The sequence below is a fragment of the Syngnathus leptorhynchus genome, chromosome 12 (genome assembly GCF_054491065.1).
Source record: "Syngnathus leptorhynchus isolate UIUO chromosome 12, UIUO_Slep, whole genome shotgun sequence".
Classification (NCBI taxonomy): domain Eukaryota; kingdom Metazoa; phylum Chordata; class Actinopteri; order Syngnathiformes; family Syngnathidae; genus Syngnathus; species Syngnathus leptorhynchus.
In genome coordinates, this window is record NC_141206.1 from 8,147,691 (window position 1) to 8,167,650 (window position 19,960).

Below are 19,960 nucleotides of genomic sequence, written 5' to 3' on the forward strand. Positions count from 1 at the left end.
AAATACTTTTTATTGTTATAGGAACAAAACTTACAAGTATTTTTTTTTATGGCGTCGAAATGAGTGAGCTTTGATAAAGCAGATAAATTAATATATACAACACTGCCATCTGCTGGACGAACGAGTCATTGCCGCCAACATCATGTCATCAAATTCAAGGGCCAAATCATTTGATATGATGCTCACTTAGGCCAGGTCACACAAAATATGAAAAATAGGCAAATAAACTTCAAATATGATCTTTATTTATCTGAAAACACAACCTCTGTAATGCATCTACAATCACTATCAGAATTTAAATAATGATAGTCATTTTTTACATATGATTAATATACATCTTTTTTTTTTAAACCCAGGTTCCTTTGTAGGGACCGCACAGTACACCTTTTATTAGATCACAGTTTTACAGCAGTTGCCAGACATACAGGATCATAAAGACCTATAGAGGCAATTGAGGAAAAAGAAAAACAGCACTGTTGTATTGCAGGGATGTCTTTTGAAGAATGAATAAATCACGAGACAGAAAATGATCAGCCTACAGTAAATAAAATGAACGCAAGTAATCCACAGCCAAATTCATAGTGATGAGTTATTTCTAATAATTGTGCAAACATTACAATAAAAACAGTGATTTTCAAAAAGTCTACTATAGAACCATCTTAGAAACTTAAGTCTGAATGTAAGAGTATTTATACATTAGAATCTATAATTACAAACTGTAAAAGCCTACGTACAGCTAGCTGCGAGGCATGCATGATGTTTGGACACAAAATGCAAGCTAATACCAAATGCTCCCAATGTTGAGTCACTCACTACATGTCAAAACTACCATGAAAGAAGGAAAGGACGGAACATCATGCTAGAAGAGAGGAATATGTTGCGCACTCAAATGGAAGCTGGGTGGAAGCGTATGTAAAATAATAAATACATCATGTATTTGGTCTCTTTCCTTTGAAAATGGGTTCCTCTGTGCACCAAAACCACAAACACGCACACACATCACGCCTGAACAAAAATATCATTTGCATCAGTTTTAGCTCGTTAAATGTTTCTATATTCACATAAGGCCTAGTGTCCACAAAATCTATAGTGAGCACTTCCTCTGCCGAAATAATCCAACGTCGTGTGTGAGAAACGAGCATTTTGTGAATATAGAAAAAGTGTTAGCTAATTCAAAACGAGCTCCAAAAACAAATGTGGCCTTAGTATTTTTGTTCAGTGTACATACATAGTTGTCATGGAGACCGGAATGATTGATGGCACTGTCCTCCAAAAGCCTTCAAAATTTTTAGGACAGCCAACCTAGGAAAAGAGAAACAATGTCTGATTATTGTCATTGTGGTTATTTGGATGATTAAAAAAAGGAAAGGTTGAAAGTGGGTGGCACACTGGTGACATTCACAATACGAGCATGTGGGCATGTTTACAATTCAGATCTGATGATGGGGAAGAATAAAAGTGAAATACTCACTCGTGACAGGGGGAGCCAATGGAAGGCATTGAAGGAAGAGAAGCACACCAATGTTGTTACACAAACACATCCAGGCGTCTTAGTATCGCTAACATGCTTTCAATATCCACAATGTCAATGCGGTGAACTGGATGGCCACTCAAATATGTAAATATGTATTTTAGAGTCAAACTAATATCTAAAAGCCAAGCATTCACAAGTAGAATTCAAGTATGCTTTGCATGTTGCTTCAATTTATATCAAAGAATGACAAACACTTTGATTCAAAGGGTTCATGAGTGTATTTTTCTTTTAAGTAAAAAACAAAAACAAAACAAAAAACGGTTTGGGGGTATTCATTTGGAATCATTTGAGTCATATTAATTAATTTTTAATATTGTCCTTTGAATCAAAAGCCATCACAACGGTTATATACACACAATCTTGAACTACTTGGTCTCTAAAGCAAATGGATTTAAAAAAAAAAAAAAAAACACACAAAAGGAATCATTTTTTTAAAAAATGGTTAGAGGGAATGTGAGACTGTTCCATTTTCTGCACAAGCGACCCAAGGGGTGCACCTCAGATGTTACAACTGAGCTAGACTGTGGGGAAGCATCCAGAGATTTAACAGAAAAAAATAAAATAAACATTTGTATCACATTGAGGTAGCTGCGATCTTCCCAGTGCAGAAAACAACGGCTTATTTTAAATCATAAAAGTATCCATAACATTAATTTTTAGTCTTACATTTGGAGAAGAACGGGGGCACATAAATTAGAAATGAGTAACCACATACGGTTCATGCTTGGTCACAGGACATGCAGTTTCGATTTTTCTGGAATTATTATTATCTTTTTTTTTGGTGTCCTCCCCCACGTCATCTAATCGAAGCATTCCCAACATTCACACCCAAACCTTTCCCCTCCCCGCTCTTGTCGGCCACGCGTCGCTTGTCCTCTGAAAAAAACGTTTACGCTGAAGACACGATGGTTAACATTAGAAAAGAAGAAACATCAAGGCAGTACGTCTAAGCCACGCCGGTCCAAACGAATTTACAAAGCCATAAAAAAAAAAAATTGCATAAAATAGTGTTCAATCTCTGTACACAATCTTCCAACTTTCTTTTCTCGAGTGGCGCGAAATAATAATTACTGTAGTGACACTGGACTGATGACACTCGCAGACAACCGAAAGGATAAAGCTTAAAAAGGCATTGGGGATTAATTTTAAAAGTAAAAGTGGAAAACAAAAAATGCCAACTGTCAATCTTGTCTACGTGATAGTCATAAAGCCTTACGCCAACTCAAATCAGGTGACTTCAAATTTACAGTTGCTCCTACTCATAGATACACACACACGCATACTAACTATACAAAGACACACACACACGCACACAAGCTACGCACGTGGAGGCGGGCAGAGAGGGATGAAGGATGGTGGGTGGGGGGAGCCAAAGTGTGGCATGGGGGGGGGAGAGAGGGGGGAGTGATGGCTGTGATGGAAAAGTCGAGGTTGTGCTCAAGTCAGTCAGCACCAGAACATCTCGGCCATGTTAGTGTCGGTGCTGTAGATCCAGAGGACCAGGGGGAGGGAGAGGGCCGCGAAGGGCCAGGAGATGCCCTCCATACATGCAGCCAGGCAGCAGCCTTCCGAGCTGGCCGCCTTCTCCAGCTCTTTACCCGGCTCCAGGTAATTCCTGGCCGCAAATTTCAGCACCTCGTCCAGTAAAATGACCGGCAGGGAGATCTTGAGCACCACGAGCCACTGGGTCAGATTCAGGGGGGTGATTTGGAAGATTATCTGGCGGGATGACAGCGAGAAAAAAAACAAGTCAGTGGCACCGAAGAGCTCGCTCGTTCGCTGCCACCCACATCACTAACAAAGCCCCCACCACCACCATCTTGTATAAATTACTTGAATGTAGGGCCCAAATAAGACATCCTTACCGGAAGAGGCTCCACATAGAGGATGAGGAAGTGAAGAGACATTGAAAGGCAAATTGCTCCCAGCAACCACACGTTCTCCCAGGGAGGCATACGCAACAGAGACTGGTTCTCGGATACGCTGAAACACAAAGTCGCATATTCGTCGTCATCTTTCAGATATTTATGAAGTGTGGGAAAAGCTCCGTTCGAAAACAAACCGACCTATTGAGAGCGTTGCACATCTCGATGGTGACCAGCACAGACAAGGCCATGGTCATTGGGTAAGGAGACTCAAAGACCTTACAGTCGACATCCTGGAAGTCTATGTTTTGTGGTCCACACTGCAAGAAGTGGCTCTGTAAAAAAAAACAAAAAAAAAACGATTAGCTCGTTGCTGGAATGTGAAGTTCGACTTGTAATTCCTACCAGCTGGTAAAATGTGATCCTCGGTCCATCTTCGGCCGCGACAAACCACCAGGCGGCGGCGCCCACTGTGGCGGCGCCCACGTAGCCTGGCGAGGCGCAGCAAGAACACAACTTTATAAGGCAAACACTGATCAGGAAATGAAAGTACAGAAAAGATACTGAACATAGAAACGGCTCAACACTTCATCTGAAAGATCGTACTTGCACGCTCTGCATTTATTCCATTGTTTGACTTACATCCGATGGCGAGGTAGCGGAAGAAGAGCCACCCGGAGATGAGGGGCTCGCGAGCGTTGCGGGGGGGCTTGTTCATGATGTCCAAGTCTGGCGGGTTGAAGCCCAAAGCGGTGGCGGGCAGACCGTCAGTCACCAAGTTAACCCAAAGCAGCTGAACTGGGATGAGCGCCTCAGGGAAGCCCAGGGCCGCCGTCAGAAAGATGCTACGATACGCAAAACAAATCAGAACAACTGTGTGCATGCTGAAGTGGAAATGTTTGGTGCGCCCCCACTTACCAGACAACTTCTCCCACATTAGAGGAGATGAGATATCGGATGAACTGCTTCATGTTGTTGTAAATGGCCCGGCCTTCCTCCACCGCGGCCACAATGGTGGCAAAGTTGTCGTCGGCCAGCACCATCTCGGAGGCAGTCTTGGCGACCGCCGTTCCCGAGCCCATGGCGATGCCAATCTCGGACTTCTTCAGAGCGGGGGCGTCATTTACCCCATCGCCAGTCTGAAACCAGTAAGGCACAACATGAAACCCCACAATCTTCCAAACTTCAATTCTTTTTTTCTCATCTCACCATGGCTGTAATCTCATCATAAGACTGCAGATACTCGACAATCTTGGATTTGTGGGACGGCTCCACGCGTGCAAAGCAGCGGGCCTTGACCACAGCGTCTCGTTGCGCGGCGGGGCTCAGATCGTCAAACTCGCGGCCCGTGTAAGCCATGCTGGCGACGTCGTCGTCCTCTCCAAAGATGCCGATGCGTCTGCAAATTGCAACTGCCGTGCCTGGAATGGCCGGAAGGAAGATATGATTTACATCCTGGGCAGTTTATTTCTCGTGGTTTTGCACCTAACGTACCCTTGTTGTCTCCGGTGATCATAATTACTCGGATGCCTGCCAGACGACAGAGCCTAATGGAAGCCGCCACCTCCGCTCGGGGAGGATCGAGCATACCCACGCAGCCCACGAAGGTCAGGTCGGTCTGAAGAAAAGGGACAAAACCCATAATTGTACCCACACGCATTAAGCACTAACGTGGCAATGCCACCGAGTTGAAAAGTCAGCTGCGGTTACCTCGTAGTCAACAAAGCGAGTGCAGTCCTCCAAGACCAGCTCCTCCTTGCTCAAGGGGTTGTCTCGGGTGGCCAGAGCGAGGCAGCGCAGGGTGTCTCGGCCGGTTCCGTATTCCCTGATGACTGACATCAGTTTGTCCTTGATGCTGGGGGTCATGGGCACCTTGGTGGCGCCCACCCGGACGTGCGTGCACCTGTCAATCACTCCCTCGGGGGCACCCTGTTTAGAGGAGCGCACAGACCTTTAGGGAATATACCCAATCATAAAAACCAAACATGCTCAACGATCGGCTCAAACATACCTTGACAAACATCTTGCCGGCAGATGAGCGGGCTTTGTTGGGGCTGCAATACACAGACATGGACTTTCTGTCTCTGGAAAATTCTAATGTTAACTCTTTCTTCATCAGCTGCTTGATTACCTGCAACACAACAGAGCCGCTCAGTTTTTTCTTGGTTCATCTTTCGTATTTTGAGTTAAATATTACTTACAGAGTTGCAGGCATTGGCTCTCTCGATCTTGGAAAGGCCTTTCAAATCGGTGTCAAACACATTCATCTTCTCCACCAGGCATGTGAGAGCAGTCTCGGTGGCCTCGCCCACCTTCTCATACACACCTTTGGTCTGGAAATGGAAAAAAAAAAAAAATAATACATTTAAAACCACAGCGTCCATCACCTGACAACAGAGGTGAAGTACATTTCATATGCAAACGCACGTCATTATAGTCCAATGAGGAATCGTTGCAGAGAGCACAGATCGTGGCCAACTCCACCAGGGCATCGTAATTGGAACATTTCACCTGTTTGCCATCCTGGTACCTACATAAAAACACAACATAGGCGGTTATCAAGTAGGCCTCCAACACATCGATGCAAGAGGATGAATTTCTTATCCACTGCACTCACACTTCTCCATCTGGGGCATATGTAGAGCCGGTTACAGTAAATTCCTTCAAGGAACAATGCTTGCCGTCAGCCTGGTCAATGACAAACATCTGCAAAGCAAAAAAAAACGAATAAAATATTAACATCATTATATTTAAGAGAGCAATTTAATTATACAATCAGACCAGTGGAGGTTCTGCAGGAAAATAGGACTGAGGCAGCATCCAGCAGATGGCAGCAATTTACCAATATTAGCAAACAAGCAGCCATTTTTTTGAAAGCCCCTGACAATCCATTTTGAGTCTGATGTATATCGGATGTATAAATGAGCTGAAATGAATTGGGGGGGTAATTTTTTTTTTTGCAATTTCAATTGAAACGTTTGCCTTACCCTGCACACAGACATCTGATTGGTTGTCAGTGTGCCGGTCTTGTCGGAGCAGATGACAGAAGTGCAGCCGAGGGTCTCCACAGAGGGCAAACTGCGGACAATGGCGTTTTTCTTGGCCATGCGCCGTGTTCCTAAAGCCAGACAAGTGGTGATGACGGCAGGCAGACCTGAAAAGCAAGATGTTTCATGATCAAAAAGACGCTACAGTCAAATATTGTGTCAGACAATCAAACTTTGCAACACCCGGCCGATATACAATCTCGGAAAGCTGCCGAGCTTACCTTCGGGGATCGCGGCCACTGCCAGCGCCACAGCAATCTTGAAGTAGTAGACAGCCCCTCGGATCCATGAGCCTCCGTGGACGGGATCGTTGAAATGTCCAATGTTGATGAGCCACACGGCGATGCAGATCAGCGTAATCACCTAGCGCAAAAACGAAGGCCACAATTCATTTTGACGCTTCAGGCGTCAAACCCGTGCGCAGCCAAACAACACGAGCGCATTACTTTAGAGAGTTGCTGTCCGAATTCATCCAACTTTTGCTGCAGCGGCGTGCGCTCTTGCTCGGTGGCGGCCATCTCGTCGCGGATTTTACCGATCTCCGTGTTTCCGCCTGTGGCCACCACCACGCCGACGGCCTTTCCGGCTGCAATGTTGGTGCCCTGGGAGGAAAAAGGGAAACTGCACGTTTGGTGAAATGTGGAAGTGGATGGACGACTATGCTGAGCTAAGCACTTATGTAATCGACTTGAATGTCAGATTTGAAAGCAAACAAACTCTCACAGGTCACTTACAGAAAAGAGCATGTTCTTCTTGTCCTGGTTGACCGCACGGGGGTCTGGCACCGGGTCAGTGTGTTTGATAACAGACACAGACTCTCCTACAAAGAGGAAACATCAAACTGTTGTGACGCTGCAGTGTGTGGGAAAAGTCTTTCCAGCTGTCAAAGCAGGCATGACAACCATCAAGCGGCGCCATGATAGCTGATGTCGCCGCACTGTGTAACATCAACTCAGCATGTTCTGATAGGGCGCAACAGGTCGCGTTTGACGGCTGCTTGGCCTTGAATGGGGGGGGGGGAGCGGAGGGAGAAAAAAAAAAAAAAAAAATCGCTGAAATCCTAAAAATACCCAGAGGAGTTTTGCTACCAATTAAGGTAGTTGGGAAGGACGAGATTTAAGGCCTCGATTCACATAAAACGACTCTCACGTGCAGCATTCATCCTTTGATGCCACTTTGAATATTTTCCACTGCTGTGCAAATCACCCGCCCACATTTTCCTTTTCGCCACATCCCTGAGGTTTGATTGTTTTGTATTGACTGTGTGGACGTAAAAGCAGAGGACGGCTTAGAGGGTATTAATGTCAAGGTGAGGGAGGCGGGTCATTTATTTCTCATCAGCTTGAAAGGACCGTGTGGCAGCTGTACAATCACATTTTGAAATCAAGGTGAAGGAATTTTACCTGTTAGAATTGACTGGTCAACTCTCAACGTGGTTGACTTGATGGAGGTCAGCCTGATGTCTGCGGGTACTTTATCACCAACTATGGACAAAATAAAAAATAAAACACAGAAATTTCATTAGCAGCGTTCCAAGTTTAGGCAACGTTGCAATATCAACAAGCGATAAAATACATTTATCGCAACTATTCTTGCAAATGTGGGAAAACAACGAGCAATGTGTGTTGGGTCTAATCTGCGACAAACAAGAACGGATGAGCAGAATAATCTTTGATCATTAAAGCAGTTGAATGGAACAAATTGCTCAGTGAAAGCGTCTTGAAACAACAGAGACTAAAATGCAGTGCAATCCTGGATACTAACTGGCTGACCCGCTGCAAATAGTATTTTGCTGTCTAGTAAGGTGCAGGAAAAATAACATCCATTTTACTTATTAATCAGCAGTCAGCACAAAGATCATCAAGAAAACTGCGCTACACAAAACGTTTTGCTCTAATGTATGGCTTGAGTTCTGTTAATGAACCGCCTGGGAACCAAATCCAGATCCATTACGCATCCTTTCCACAATAAACTTGAGACATCCCTTGTAAAGCTAAACGTAAACATACAGCAAATCCTCAAGTGTGTCGTCCTTAGAAAGTAGTACAGACAAAGAAGATTTTGCGATCAAACGGAACGTGTGCTTTGTGCTATTTCTCTGATACTTTTGTAATTTTGCAATAGCAAATTGCAATCTTGGGACTCTTATGACAGTGAAGACAGACATTTAAACCCCTTGAGCCTCTGAAGTACCCAGGGAGGGGAGAGAGAGGGAGGATGTAAGGAGAATTAGATGCAAGGAGTCCTGCAAAACACACATCCAAAAATGGCTAAACTATTTTGATCAGCTCCAAATGGATTGAAGGGGCAGGACCAATTTTTGTCAGCACATGTGCCAACATTCTCACGACCACTGTCAGGGAGGGTGAAGTGACTTTTATGTCACCCTCAATCCATATTATCAATATGAAATGAAGAAACAAGAAATATCATCGCCTCTGTCCGATGCCAATGCACAGATTCTTTAATGTCAAACCCCCGAGACAAAACACGACCAAATATGGCTTGCTACTAAACTAGACGCTGTCAGAAGCTCCTCTTGACCACCTGCCTACCATCAAACGACTTTGGCGCTCATCTCTTGAGCAGACAAACAACAAGACGAGTCAAATCTGCATCGGTGTCACGATTAGACTCCCTCAAGCTACTACCCGCAATTTCACCTCAACTGGTTATCATTATGCCGAGTCCTCATATATTCTTCCCAAGACAAACTTTGATGTTGTAATCCAAAACTTTGCGGATGTATTTTTAGCTTGTCTTATTCCGGGAATGCGCTGGCCTGAAGGAGGAGGGACTTTTCTTCACCCCGATGTGAACAAAGGAGATTATCTTTGATCTGATCCCTGGAGGAAGACAAATTGTGTATAGTTTGGGTCTTTTCGGAACTGAACATCTCCGGGCCGACTGTCAAAACAAAACGACCACGAGGATAAGAGTAGAAATCAATTTGAGAAGAGCACACTTTGCATCTTCCTCCTACTAGCTACTCCGCAGCATGGAGGGGGGGTCAGATTTATTTATCTTTTTTTTTGTTTTGTTCCATGATGCGTTCTGGAGCGGAAAGCGAGCACGTAGGCCGACAGGCTTCAATGACCTTTCGCAGGGTCACTCGGGGGCCTCCAGAGACGACTTGTGCTCTTTTCATGAATAGAAAGATCACAATCTCACCCACGCAACGATAAACGTCGCTGTCAGTAAAAACGGCACAATAATTGTAAGGGGGGGGGGGCAATATGCAAGAGTGGTGGGTGGGATGGATGGACAGCCGGGAGTTTAGGACATGTGAATCTATGACATAATTGTTCTATTTACAGTCACATTTCTGACAGTAAATCGCCAAAGAGGAAATCTGCAGTACAGGAAGTACATTTCCTGATTGATTGCTCAACTAATTCAAAATAATGCGGAGAATAAAGTCGTCATCTTACCTGCAACCTCCACAATGTCTCCTGGCACAATGTCCCTGGCCTTGATCCTCTGGACAATCTTCCGATCCTGGCGGTAGACTTTTCCCATTTCTGGCTCATATTCTTTTAGGGCTTCAATTGCATTTTCTGCATTACGCTCCTGATGTAAAAAAAAAAAAAGAATCCAGCACATTATGAAAATAATTACATGTTCAAGCTGCTCTCAGCACTCAATAGATTACAATCATAGTCCTACTAAGATTTTACGCCAGGTAAGATTAAAATGAGGCAAGCTGCCAAGGAAAACAGTGACGTTTTATACGGGACAACAGTCACTAGTTGAGGAGACTTGCTTGGTTAAAAGTATGGCGCAGTGTCACCATCATTTGTTCATCCAAGAGTTTCTTTACCTGCCAGACTCCAACAACGGCGTTGGCGATGAGAATAAGCAGAATGACAAAAGGCTCCACAAACGCTGTTACGGTTTCTTCTCCTTCTTCAAACCAAGCCAGCACCTGGACCGAAGGAAACATGAACATTAAATGCCACTCAGACAATAAATGTTGAATTGCAGTAAATTAGCAAAACTAGTAGAATGTGGTTGAGTCCATGGAACTAGGTCATCTACTTCCCTTTCCTATTTTCCTGCAGCTGACATAAAACAGGGCACGTGTTACCTCATACCAGCTTACTAGGATGTAACTAAAATATTTGATGAGTCACTTCACTGCCTCAATTACAATACAGAAAAATAAAATGAAGACATTTTGAAACAGGATGGTGGAAACTGGGCTAGATGCAACTGATATTAATAACCAGCCCTTTTGCACACAATCAAATATTGTACAAAATTAAAGCAAACTTTTAGAATAAATATATTCAAATATAAAAACGTTTGCATATTATTCTCATTATTACGAGTATTTATTGTTTTGAGTTTGATCTTTGGGCAACTTAGCTGTATTGCACAATTGTTCCAATATTTAATTAATAACAAATCAATTTTAGTTGTAGGTGATGGCTAAACCATCAGAATGACACACTGCTACCTATTCATTTCCACTTTTATCAGTCTACCAGTGTTCAAGTGTACCCAAAGTATTTGCCACTTAAACTTCAAATAACCCTTTGTCAACAGGCTTTTCATCTCAATGACACATAGGTGATATATTCATCTGTTCACTGATTAACAACGCCATAGTCTTTCACTCCCAAGAGCAAAAGCCCCAACTCGAATTGTGTTAACATCACTGTTGAGATAACGCAGGCTCAGAAGACATGTTTGATTTGCATTAAGAGCAGGAAAAACACTTCCTTTCTAGTACACTCCGCAGTACTCGCGCTTAATCTACAAGGATTTATGTTTGCTAATAAAAGGTTGTGGACTGTGACTCGAATGTATTTGCCTTAGACAGAAAATATATCAAGACTCACGTAACTGCTGTTTTCCGTTCACTTTAATTCCCACCCGTTGAATCACAACCCACTCAGACAGGGTTACTTCAACAATCCTTTTAAAAATAGCAGTTTGTAGCCAGAAAACAGCTCCGGTTTACATTGGACAATGACAGAGATTAATACTCACAAAGGATATGCAGGCAGCCAGTAAGAGGATCCTCACGAGCAGATCTTCAAACTGTTCAACCACCAGCGCCCAAAGAGACTTGCCTTTCAAGAAGAAGAAAAAACAACAAGTTATTTAAATTAAGCATATTTTCAGTATATGAAAGACAGTTAATATATACTCACCCTCCTCTGCTGGCAACTCTGCACATCGTCATGAAGGAAACCCAGATAGGAAAAGCAAGTTAAATTGAGTTCCATGATTTGTATATAACATAGTACACGGCAGTTAAACAATAACTATTGTATTTGTAATGTAATTCAGGTCAGTGCTCGTTTACTGCACGTCATTACGCACACAGTGACGTCACCATCTGGTAAATGTCCGTTACAACACCGGTGGCACGGGCCATACAACTGTAACACGCCACGATTTAAGATGCCCCGATCCTTACCGTTAGGTCCAAATCGTTCCCGTTGTTTCTTGATTTGCTCCGAGCTCAGGCCGGTGCTCTCGTTCACGTTAAAAAAGGTGTAAACTTCTTCAACCGTCTTAGTGTGCGCGTTGTCCATGGTGAATGGCCACTCGAGGAGACCCGTATGCCTCTACTGGTCCCGACCTCGACCTGACACAGTCCTTGCCTTGCTTCAAAGCGATTTTGGTTTCAAATTAAAATAAATTAAAAAATAACAAAACGACCTTTAACTGTGGGGCTGCGTATAGATCACTTAAACAGAGGGCAAAACAGCGAGCAGGTGTCTGCTTAGAGCGGCCGAATTAGCGGGTAAGGTGCTAACGGGTAGGTTAGCCGCTAAAGCTAAGCTAACAATTCGGCTCTGGCTTGATTTCGCCGGTCGCACTTTGCTTGCTCTCCCGAGAAATCTGCAACGGATTGTTCATATCATCAACGTCGTAAACGTACACCCCGATTTCTATATAGACGACGCAGCCCGAGAAAAAGAAATTACACGGACGAATTATATAAACATGCGGTTGTCTTGTAGCTCACTCCTAGCCTGCTTTAAGTATGTATTATTGCGGAATCACCAGCGTCGTCTACGGCTCTACGCTATTGCATTTGTCCGCCGCAGCCTTCGTGTGAGTCGAATGCGGTGTTCGGTGTCCGCATGTGGAACGCTCGGATTGGTTACTCAAACCGGAAAGGTCTCGTTTCTGATTGGTTACTCCAACCGGAACTCCCATACTCGCCATCTTAATTTTCTATGGAAAGAAAATCTAAAAAAAAAAATCAAAAAAAAATCACTCTAATGTCCACCATTTATGTTGTCTGTGCTAGCGAATTGGAATCATTGGAATCTTATTTATAAATCGGACGAATTACAACTCACATTTTTATAACTATATTGTGTGTGGGCGGGCCCTGTGATTGGCTCGAGTGACGTCAGTTAAATTAACTTATTAATGAATGAATGACTAAATAAAATAAATAACATATTTGTTTTGTTATCTCCCGCGATGCTGGTAACCTCTACTAAAATCAGCTACATCCTTAAGTCAAGAGAGAGCCCCAATTCTGATTCAACCATTGTTAACACGATTTTACTGCTCTCCAGTGGGTAAAAGGTTTACTACACAATGATTCACAATGCACCTTTCCCAGTAATGGAACTTCGATTTTCATTGGCAATCTCCTTATAATATAAAGTGATTTCCATACTTTTGTATTCATATACTCAAATCTGCACAGCCTTTCTTTTATTAACATTCATTTCCATTTCTTGTTTATTCACACCTCAATGGAAATATTGACATACAGTTCTGTGAATAATCAATTAGCCACGTTGGAGTAATGAAAAGGGCTTTTATTTTTTCTATTTGTGTACAGTAACTATATAACCTGTGTGATAGAAATAAGAACACCTCAATGAGAAAACTGAACTAAAAATAAGCAAACTGAATACAATATGAGGAACCTTTTTTTTATATAAAAAAAAAAAAAAAAAAAGTATGCAGGAGTCTTCTTAATCAGAGTCATTTGCAATATCTGCATCTTCCTGGAAGAAAAGAAGCAATAGTTAGGAAAATGTATTTTGTTTTGCATTTATCATTCGTAAATGTTGCCTGATACCTCTTTCTGCTCTTTATTGTTTTGCATTCCAGTCGCTGTGCCGTGGAAGTCATGTATGGGCAGTGTGGCCATCCAGCTGCGCATGGAGCCCTCCTGACACTCCGTCTCCACAATGGTTGGATAAATATGAGCCTCTTTGAAGGCTTTGATGGCTTCCTCTTCACCGTCCCATTCGAGACACTCGTGAAGCCCGTCGCCTCCGAAGCGTTTGTTATACCTGTCAAAGTGGACCCTCTCCAAGACCAAGCCAAGTCCTGGGGCTTTGGGCACATCCACTTTGTCTTGTTCCCAACTGCGGTCCATGACGTTCTCCTGCGCGTATCCCTTAACGACGGCGATGACAAGGCCAATCATCTTCCGGATTTGATGCATCATAAAGCTCTGGCCTCGCACCGTGATGACAGCAAATTGGTTTTTATCGAGGATAAAAGGCTCGCCGCAGGACATCTCAGTGATGTAGCGACGGGCGCTGGGGTCCTTGGGAGCCTTCTGGGATGTGAAGTTGTGGAAGTTGTGGGTTCCTTTGTATCGCGCAAACAGATGGTTGACCTTCTGAAGTGTCTCCGGATCGAGGCGGAAGGATGCCGTGTCACTTGTGTCGTAGTCTTTATGAGAAAAGGCCACCGTTGGAAGCAGGTAAGAATATGTGCGAGCGTCACAGTTGTTTTTGGAATTGAAGCCTTGGGTCACTCGTTTCACACCTGTGGTTGGAGAGATGAAAAAAATTGAAGAATTGTTGTTGTGGCTTTAGATGTGACTTTAATTCATTCTGCGGCCATGCTTATAACTGAAAATACATTTATACACACGGTTGTTTTTTAAGTGGTTAGTTGGACAGTAAACTTTTGAAGAATGATGTGTTCTAGACATTTGCAATAGAAGTAACATGAGAAAATAAAAATATTTCTCACCAAGGATTCTGATCTGAGGTGGTAGGTGCTCGTTAATTTTTTCAACAATATCTTCAATCATCCACAGCTTCAGAGAGACCACTTGGCCTGCCGCAGACACACCCTAAAATACATCAAATAGGAAGTTTTCTTATGACGTGTGTTAAATATGTTTTCGTCTCTTATTTGCTCTACAATTAGATGGCAAGCGGTCCAGGATGTACGTTGCCTCGACACCGTGGATGGAAAATGGATAGCTGGAGATGACTGTCCTTACCTTATCAGTCCTAGCACATCTTTGGAAAGACATCTTCTTCATTTCATCGCCGTGGTTTTCAGGGATGCAGCCTGATTTGATAAGAGCTGCAACGAGATCATCTTCTATTGTCCGGAACTGAGCGTTCCCAGGATTTCGCTGAAGAAAAATGGAATGAATTACGGGCGGGGGCTTTTAATTTAAGGGTGTTGGTTTGTTATGTTACCTGCATTCCATAGTATCCCTTGCCACAGTATGCCATAAGAAGGATGACTTTCTTTTTAGGGTATCGCCTTTCCTCATCAGTGTTAATTCCCTCGGATTTTGCTCTTTTTGTGGATTGAACAACCTCATTGTCCTCTTTGGATCGTTTCAAGAGATTGGCAGCCGCTTCGTTTTGTAATGCTTCACTCATGTTGGAAAGGAATTTAAAAAGACCACCTGGAGGACGAAACATTGAAATCTTTAGAATGCAAAAAGTGAAAGTTTCACGGTGTGGAAAATCTTACCGTTTGTTGCTACTACGCGTCCACAGGTAACCAAGGCACTCAGCGGCAGCCTGGTTTTAAACATGTCCCCGAAGCCATTGGGGAGAGACAGTGCAATTAAAACGATGCAAGGTGATGAAGCTAACGGGGAATAGCACAAGATATCGGAATAAAAACAAATTAGTTGAGAACAAAGAATATAGTTTTGAATGTGCTACGCAACAAATCGTCCTTTTCCCCCGAATTCAACGTTTTTTTCATCTTAAACAATTTAATCTATTATTCATTTCCCTAACTTGACACTTATAGCCGCCATGCAGGCACATGGAAAGTATCAACTTTGACCCCCGATGTAAATATCGCGTTGTTGATGTTTTATCGCGCGACTTAGGGTTCACGTCAGCTCTGCGCAAAAAACGTATACTGCGACAGCATTTATTATGAAAAAATAATACTTGGTATTATTGTCAACTCTTGTTTTTATTGTATTTTATTTTGTTTGACTGTACGATCCACCGCATACTTTCATTTTGTTTTATCATTTTAACCCCTCGACTCGAAAATAAACTTATCAAAATGGCCAGTCGAGGGCAGTAATTATACCATCTTAAAGAAAGAGAGTAGAAGAAGAAAAATGCGCCCCCCCCCCCTCGCTTCCAAACACAAACATGGCGCCCTCCCTGAAACGCAACGTGAAGAAGGCGAAATCAGCAGAAACGAGTGTCAAAAAAGCTCAAATTGACCTAAACAATGTCGTTTTTAATATACTTCGAAGCAGAAAACACGCCAATGACGTATTCGACCTATTCGAATTTCTTCAGGTATGTGTAATTACACTGATATGCATCTTTCTGTCATTTCAAATGATGTGATTGTCTTCTTGCAGTCAGAAGAGGAGAACGATGTTGTCATGGCCGTCAACGCGTGCAGCCATTTGTTTTGCACGCTTTTAGAAAGAAATGAGCTATATAAAGGCAAACTACCAGCAGAAGACGACGCATTAAATGGTGTGCGATCCTCACACATTGTCACGACTCATCAAACATGCTTTTGTGTTTTAAACTCATATTCAACTCATCACTAGGTGATTATAATCCTGAAGACAAATACTGTATTTTCATGAGACACCGTTACAACAACTGCATGGAAATGCTGCTTGAACACCTTAGTCACGAACTTCATGCAGTCCAGGTTAGTTAGCTCAAAAAGGAATACGGAGAAACGTAATCATTGGATTATTTATACTCAGCATTTGTTCAAAATAGGAAGCTTCGTTGTGTTGCCTGATGAAGTTTGCAGCGGGAGAAGGAAAACATCCCCTCAAGGATGTGGACTGGAGTGAACACCACAATTTCCCCCGGGAACTGATACAGGTAGCTCTTTTTGTCATTTGCATGTGTTGTTAACGCCCACTTCCCTTTTAGAATCTTTTATTTTATTTTAAAGATCCTAATTTTCTATCCTGCATGTCTTGTGTAGTCTATAGTGGACAGAATGCTGTCCCAGACGATGGACAAGTCTCTACTGATTTCTCGGTTTTTTGAGTTCCTGGAGAAGGAGGATGTACGCTATTATGTCATGAGCTCAATCCGCTGGAACATCGGCCAAGTCATGGACAAAAGCAAAGGGGTAAAACAACATTGCAGTTTAGTCAACAATTTTTTATTGTCAAACTAAAACCAAATTCTCCAAATAATATATCTGCCTTTTTTTTTTTTTCCTCTCCAGGAAGTAATGGCTGTATACCAACTCAACGTTTTTACTCTCATGTCCAACATCAGCATGCCAAAGGAGCAGTCCAAGCTTTCCAACTTTATGGTCAAACAAGAAGGTGAGAGCGGATGTTTTATTGTATTATTTACTTCAATCGTACCGATGATTTGTTCTCATTTCAGCAAAACACGAAGACTGGAAAGCTGCGAAACTACCTGTACGTAGGCTCTTCTTCTTACGCAACATTATCGCCCATGTTGGAATTGTCTGGAAGAGCTTGATGTTCTTTTGTCATCGTAGGAACACAAGCGTACCTTCGAGAGGATGTGGCTCGGCTTCCTCAAGTATAAGGTGAGGTGAAATGTGCCACCGCACAAACTTGCCTTGAGTGTCTCTGACATCGACTCGACTTTTCGTTGTAGTTGCCGAGCAACATGTATAAAAAGGTCTTGGTGATGCTCCATGATGCTATTTTGCCCCACATGAGCGAACCCACGATGATGATTGACTTCTTGACTGCCGCCTATGATGTTGGTATGTTTTTTTTTTTCTTCAGGTAGTCACACAACCTCCCAATAAATTTGTACATCTGAGATGAAGTGGTCAAAAGTCACTTTGAGGCCAATAATAGATAATTTACTTTTTTGGATAGGTGGTGCCATCAGCCTGTTGGCTCTAAATGGACTTTTTATCCTCGTGCATAAACACAACTTGTGAGTATTATATTATGCGTTGATATCAAATTGTAAAACAGTCATTTTAACCAAAGGTTTCTGTGAATACATTCATAAAAACGAACCAAACAAAATGATAACTTTTTTTGATGCGTTTCAGAGATTACCCTGACTTCTACAAGAAATTATATAATCTTCTTGAGCCTTCCATTTTCCATGTCAAGTACCAAGCTCGCTTTTTCCATTTGGCCAACCTGTTCCTCAGGTCCAGGTAAAGCTTTCACCTGCCATCAAAATTGGTGAAATGAAACTGTATCTGTGACCATTTGTGTTTTATTTTGATTCCAGTCACCTGCCGTTGTACATCGTGGCCGCTTTTGCTAAGCGCCTGGCCCGTTTGGCTCTCACGGCCCCGCCCGCGTCGCTCCTCTTCGTGCTCCCTTTCATCTACAACCTGATCCGTCGCCACCCGTCCTCCCGGGTCCTCATTCACAAGCCTAGCGCAGAAGACGGTGAGCTCTTGCACATAGCGGCCATATTAAAAACCCACAAAATCCTCTGTGTCAAATATGTTGGACTATGACAGAGCTTTTGGAAGACCCGTACGTGATGGATGAAGATGACCCTGCTCGGTGCCGTGCCATAGAAAGCAGCTTGTGGGAAATTAAGGTGTGTGATCCAAGTGCTTTGGCGCCACCTTGTGGCATCTGTACCCAATTACATAACATTTTATGGAAATAGTTTGAATGCTGAATTTAAAGTTCCTCCTGTCTTTCCGCAGACACTGCAGAGACATTACCATCCAGATGTGGTCAAAGCTGCCTTGCTCATCAACACATCATTGTCACAAAATGAGGATGACCTCAGGGAGGTGCTTGAGATGACAACATTTGAGGTGATGTGGCTCTTCATTTTGTATTTTTAAACTTTTGCTTTACAGATGACATGTCTGCTCTGTAGGCAACAAGTGGCATGGTCATGACATAGCAACTTCTCCCCCCCCAAACTTTAAAGATGGAATTTCTGCTACCTACATGGTGGAAATAATGATATACAGTGTTGGCCTACTTTTTTGCTAACCTTAACATCTTAATCCCTGTTGCCACGCGAGCAGCACAATAAATATTCTCTGTCCACTCAGCTGATGGATCGAGACTTGAAAACATCGACCCAGAGCATCCCCCTGGAGTTTGAAACTGCCACGCAGCTGCTGAGCCCCGGCAAAGATGTGATGGGACAGCACTTCTGCTTGGAGTGAAAGAGCACGGGATCAATACCGGGGATCGTTCGCCATGTGTTGCAACCCAGCATGAACATGCCTCCTTTGATGTCTCATTCATTTTTTTTTTTTTATTACACAACTCATCACAGTCTCAAAGTGTTTCTTATCGAGAACTCTATGAAAAAGATAAATGAGCAAAACGTGCTTTTATTTTTGTATTGCATGTTTGTTCAAACCGTCAAGCAACCGTGTGAAAACATGCCTCCGAATAAAATAAAATTAATGAAGCGTATCAAGGCCTTTTTCGCTCGTTTTAACAAGCATAACTTCACTTTGTGAGCTCAACCTCAAAACGCCCTTCTCCCGTCTTACTTGCTTCTCCCTTTTTTTTGTTAAATGTGCCATATGGCCCACGCAGCAGGCAGCCTTTGGGCCGAACAACAATTCGGGACTTGCTTCTCAAAAGAGCAAGTCATCGGGGGGAAAGACGCTATCCAAAAACTCTGCTCACAGGCTGTACACATTTGTAGGGCAGCTCAGGGCATTGCTGCGTGTTGCGTTTGTTTTGCTTTTTAATATTTGAGGAATAGAAGATGCCAAGCGAGGTACCGGGGGGGCTGCAGGTAACCACAGAAGATCAGTTGAAAGGGTGAGTACATGAAAGCCTAAATCTTTTTCTTTTAACCTTTTAATTCATGCCAATAGATGCTTTTATTTATATCATGTGAAAATAGCTTGAAATCATTCACATATAAAAATTTTTGGGGGGGGAGGAAATGCCCCTGCGGCCCCCACTCTAGCTCCGCCTTTGCTTTTATGCGAATTGAATGGCAACAGGTTCATTGTACCCGATGTCAAGAACTTTAATCACCATGTGTTGCTGGCATAGACAGTTGAACATCTACATATTTATTATGAATAAATATTTTCCAGACAAAACTGAAAAGCCCTAAAATCTCAATTGCACTGTACGTGTGTTGTATAAGAAAGTGTACGTGCAGACGTAAAAAGAAAGATGACATAAAGTAGGATTTAGCATAGGGCGGATAAATATTATTGTAATTGTGTTGAGAGAGTAACTGTAATCCTCTCTTACATAACCCGAGTGAAGCTCCAGCTCGGCCTCATCCTGAACAACATGCGCTTGTTGGTGCATCCTATCAATCACTTGAGTCAGCTTCATATAACGCAGACAACTTATGGAGGTG

General features: G+C 42.9%; 3 protein-coding genes across 4 annotated transcripts; 1 reads left to right on the forward strand and 2 right to left on the reverse strand.

The window, feature by feature from the left end:
* Nucleotides 1-223: 223 nt before the first annotated feature.
* Nucleotides 224-12,579, reverse strand: atp2a2b (ATPase sarcoplasmic/endoplasmic reticulum Ca2+ transporting 2b). 2 transcript variants are annotated; one of them, XM_085926592.1, is made up of 24 exons: nucleotides 11,875-12,579; nucleotides 11,606-11,623; nucleotides 11,442-11,524; nucleotides 10,267-10,371; nucleotides 9,878-10,016; nucleotides 7,850-7,930; nucleotides 7,181-7,266; nucleotides 6,893-7,048; nucleotides 6,668-6,809; nucleotides 6,387-6,553; nucleotides 6,017-6,105; nucleotides 5,827-5,929; nucleotides 5,601-5,732; nucleotides 5,411-5,530; nucleotides 5,110-5,328; nucleotides 4,894-5,017; nucleotides 4,609-4,820; nucleotides 4,318-4,538; nucleotides 4,042-4,244; nucleotides 3,805-3,890; nucleotides 3,601-3,734; nucleotides 3,400-3,517; nucleotides 3,133-3,253; nucleotides 224-1,302 (listed from the first exon to the last, which is right to left on the reverse strand). In XM_085926592.1, exons 1-24 carry the CDS (start codon nucleotides 11,990-11,992, stop codon nucleotides 1,289-1,291), a joined length of 2,991 nt encoding a protein of 996 aa, XP_085782718.1. In that variant the 5' UTR covers nucleotides 11,993-12,579; the 3' UTR covers nucleotides 224-1,288. The 2 variants fall into 2 exon arrangements, with proteins under 2 accessions (XP_085782718.1, XP_085782717.1); XM_085926591.1 differs by having other exon boundaries at nucleotides 1,472-3,253; nucleotides 11,875-12,578.
* A 649-nt stretch (nucleotides 12,580-13,228) lies between these two features.
* On the reverse strand, nucleotides 13,229-15,530 carry pus1 (pseudouridine synthase 1). The gene is made up of 6 exons (XM_085926641.1): nucleotides 15,165-15,530; nucleotides 14,882-15,096; nucleotides 14,677-14,814; nucleotides 14,421-14,523; nucleotides 13,510-14,210; nucleotides 13,229-13,435 (listed from the first exon to the last, which is right to left on the reverse strand). Exons 1-6 carry the CDS (start codon nucleotides 15,226-15,228, stop codon nucleotides 13,403-13,405), a joined length of 1,254 nt encoding a protein of 417 aa, XP_085782767.1. The 5' UTR covers nucleotides 15,229-15,530; the 3' UTR covers nucleotides 13,229-13,402.
* Nucleotides 13,953-18,891, forward strand: noc4l (nucleolar complex associated 4 homolog). The gene is made up of 16 exons (XM_085926640.1): nucleotides 13,953-14,145; nucleotides 14,601-15,964; nucleotides 16,030-16,150; nucleotides 16,228-16,334; nucleotides 16,409-16,516; nucleotides 16,623-16,772; nucleotides 16,872-16,974; nucleotides 17,039-17,073; nucleotides 17,157-17,207; nucleotides 17,279-17,390; nucleotides 17,509-17,569; nucleotides 17,691-17,801; nucleotides 17,879-18,042; nucleotides 18,117-18,199; nucleotides 18,312-18,425; nucleotides 18,672-18,891. The coding sequence occupies exons 2-16, from the start codon at nucleotides 15,812-15,814 to the stop codon at nucleotides 18,786-18,788; spliced, it is 1,590 nt and encodes a 529-aa protein (XP_085782766.1). The 5' UTR covers nucleotides 13,953-14,145; nucleotides 14,601-15,811; the 3' UTR covers nucleotides 18,789-18,891.
* The last annotated feature ends 1,069 nt before the right edge of the window (nucleotides 18,892-19,960 follow it).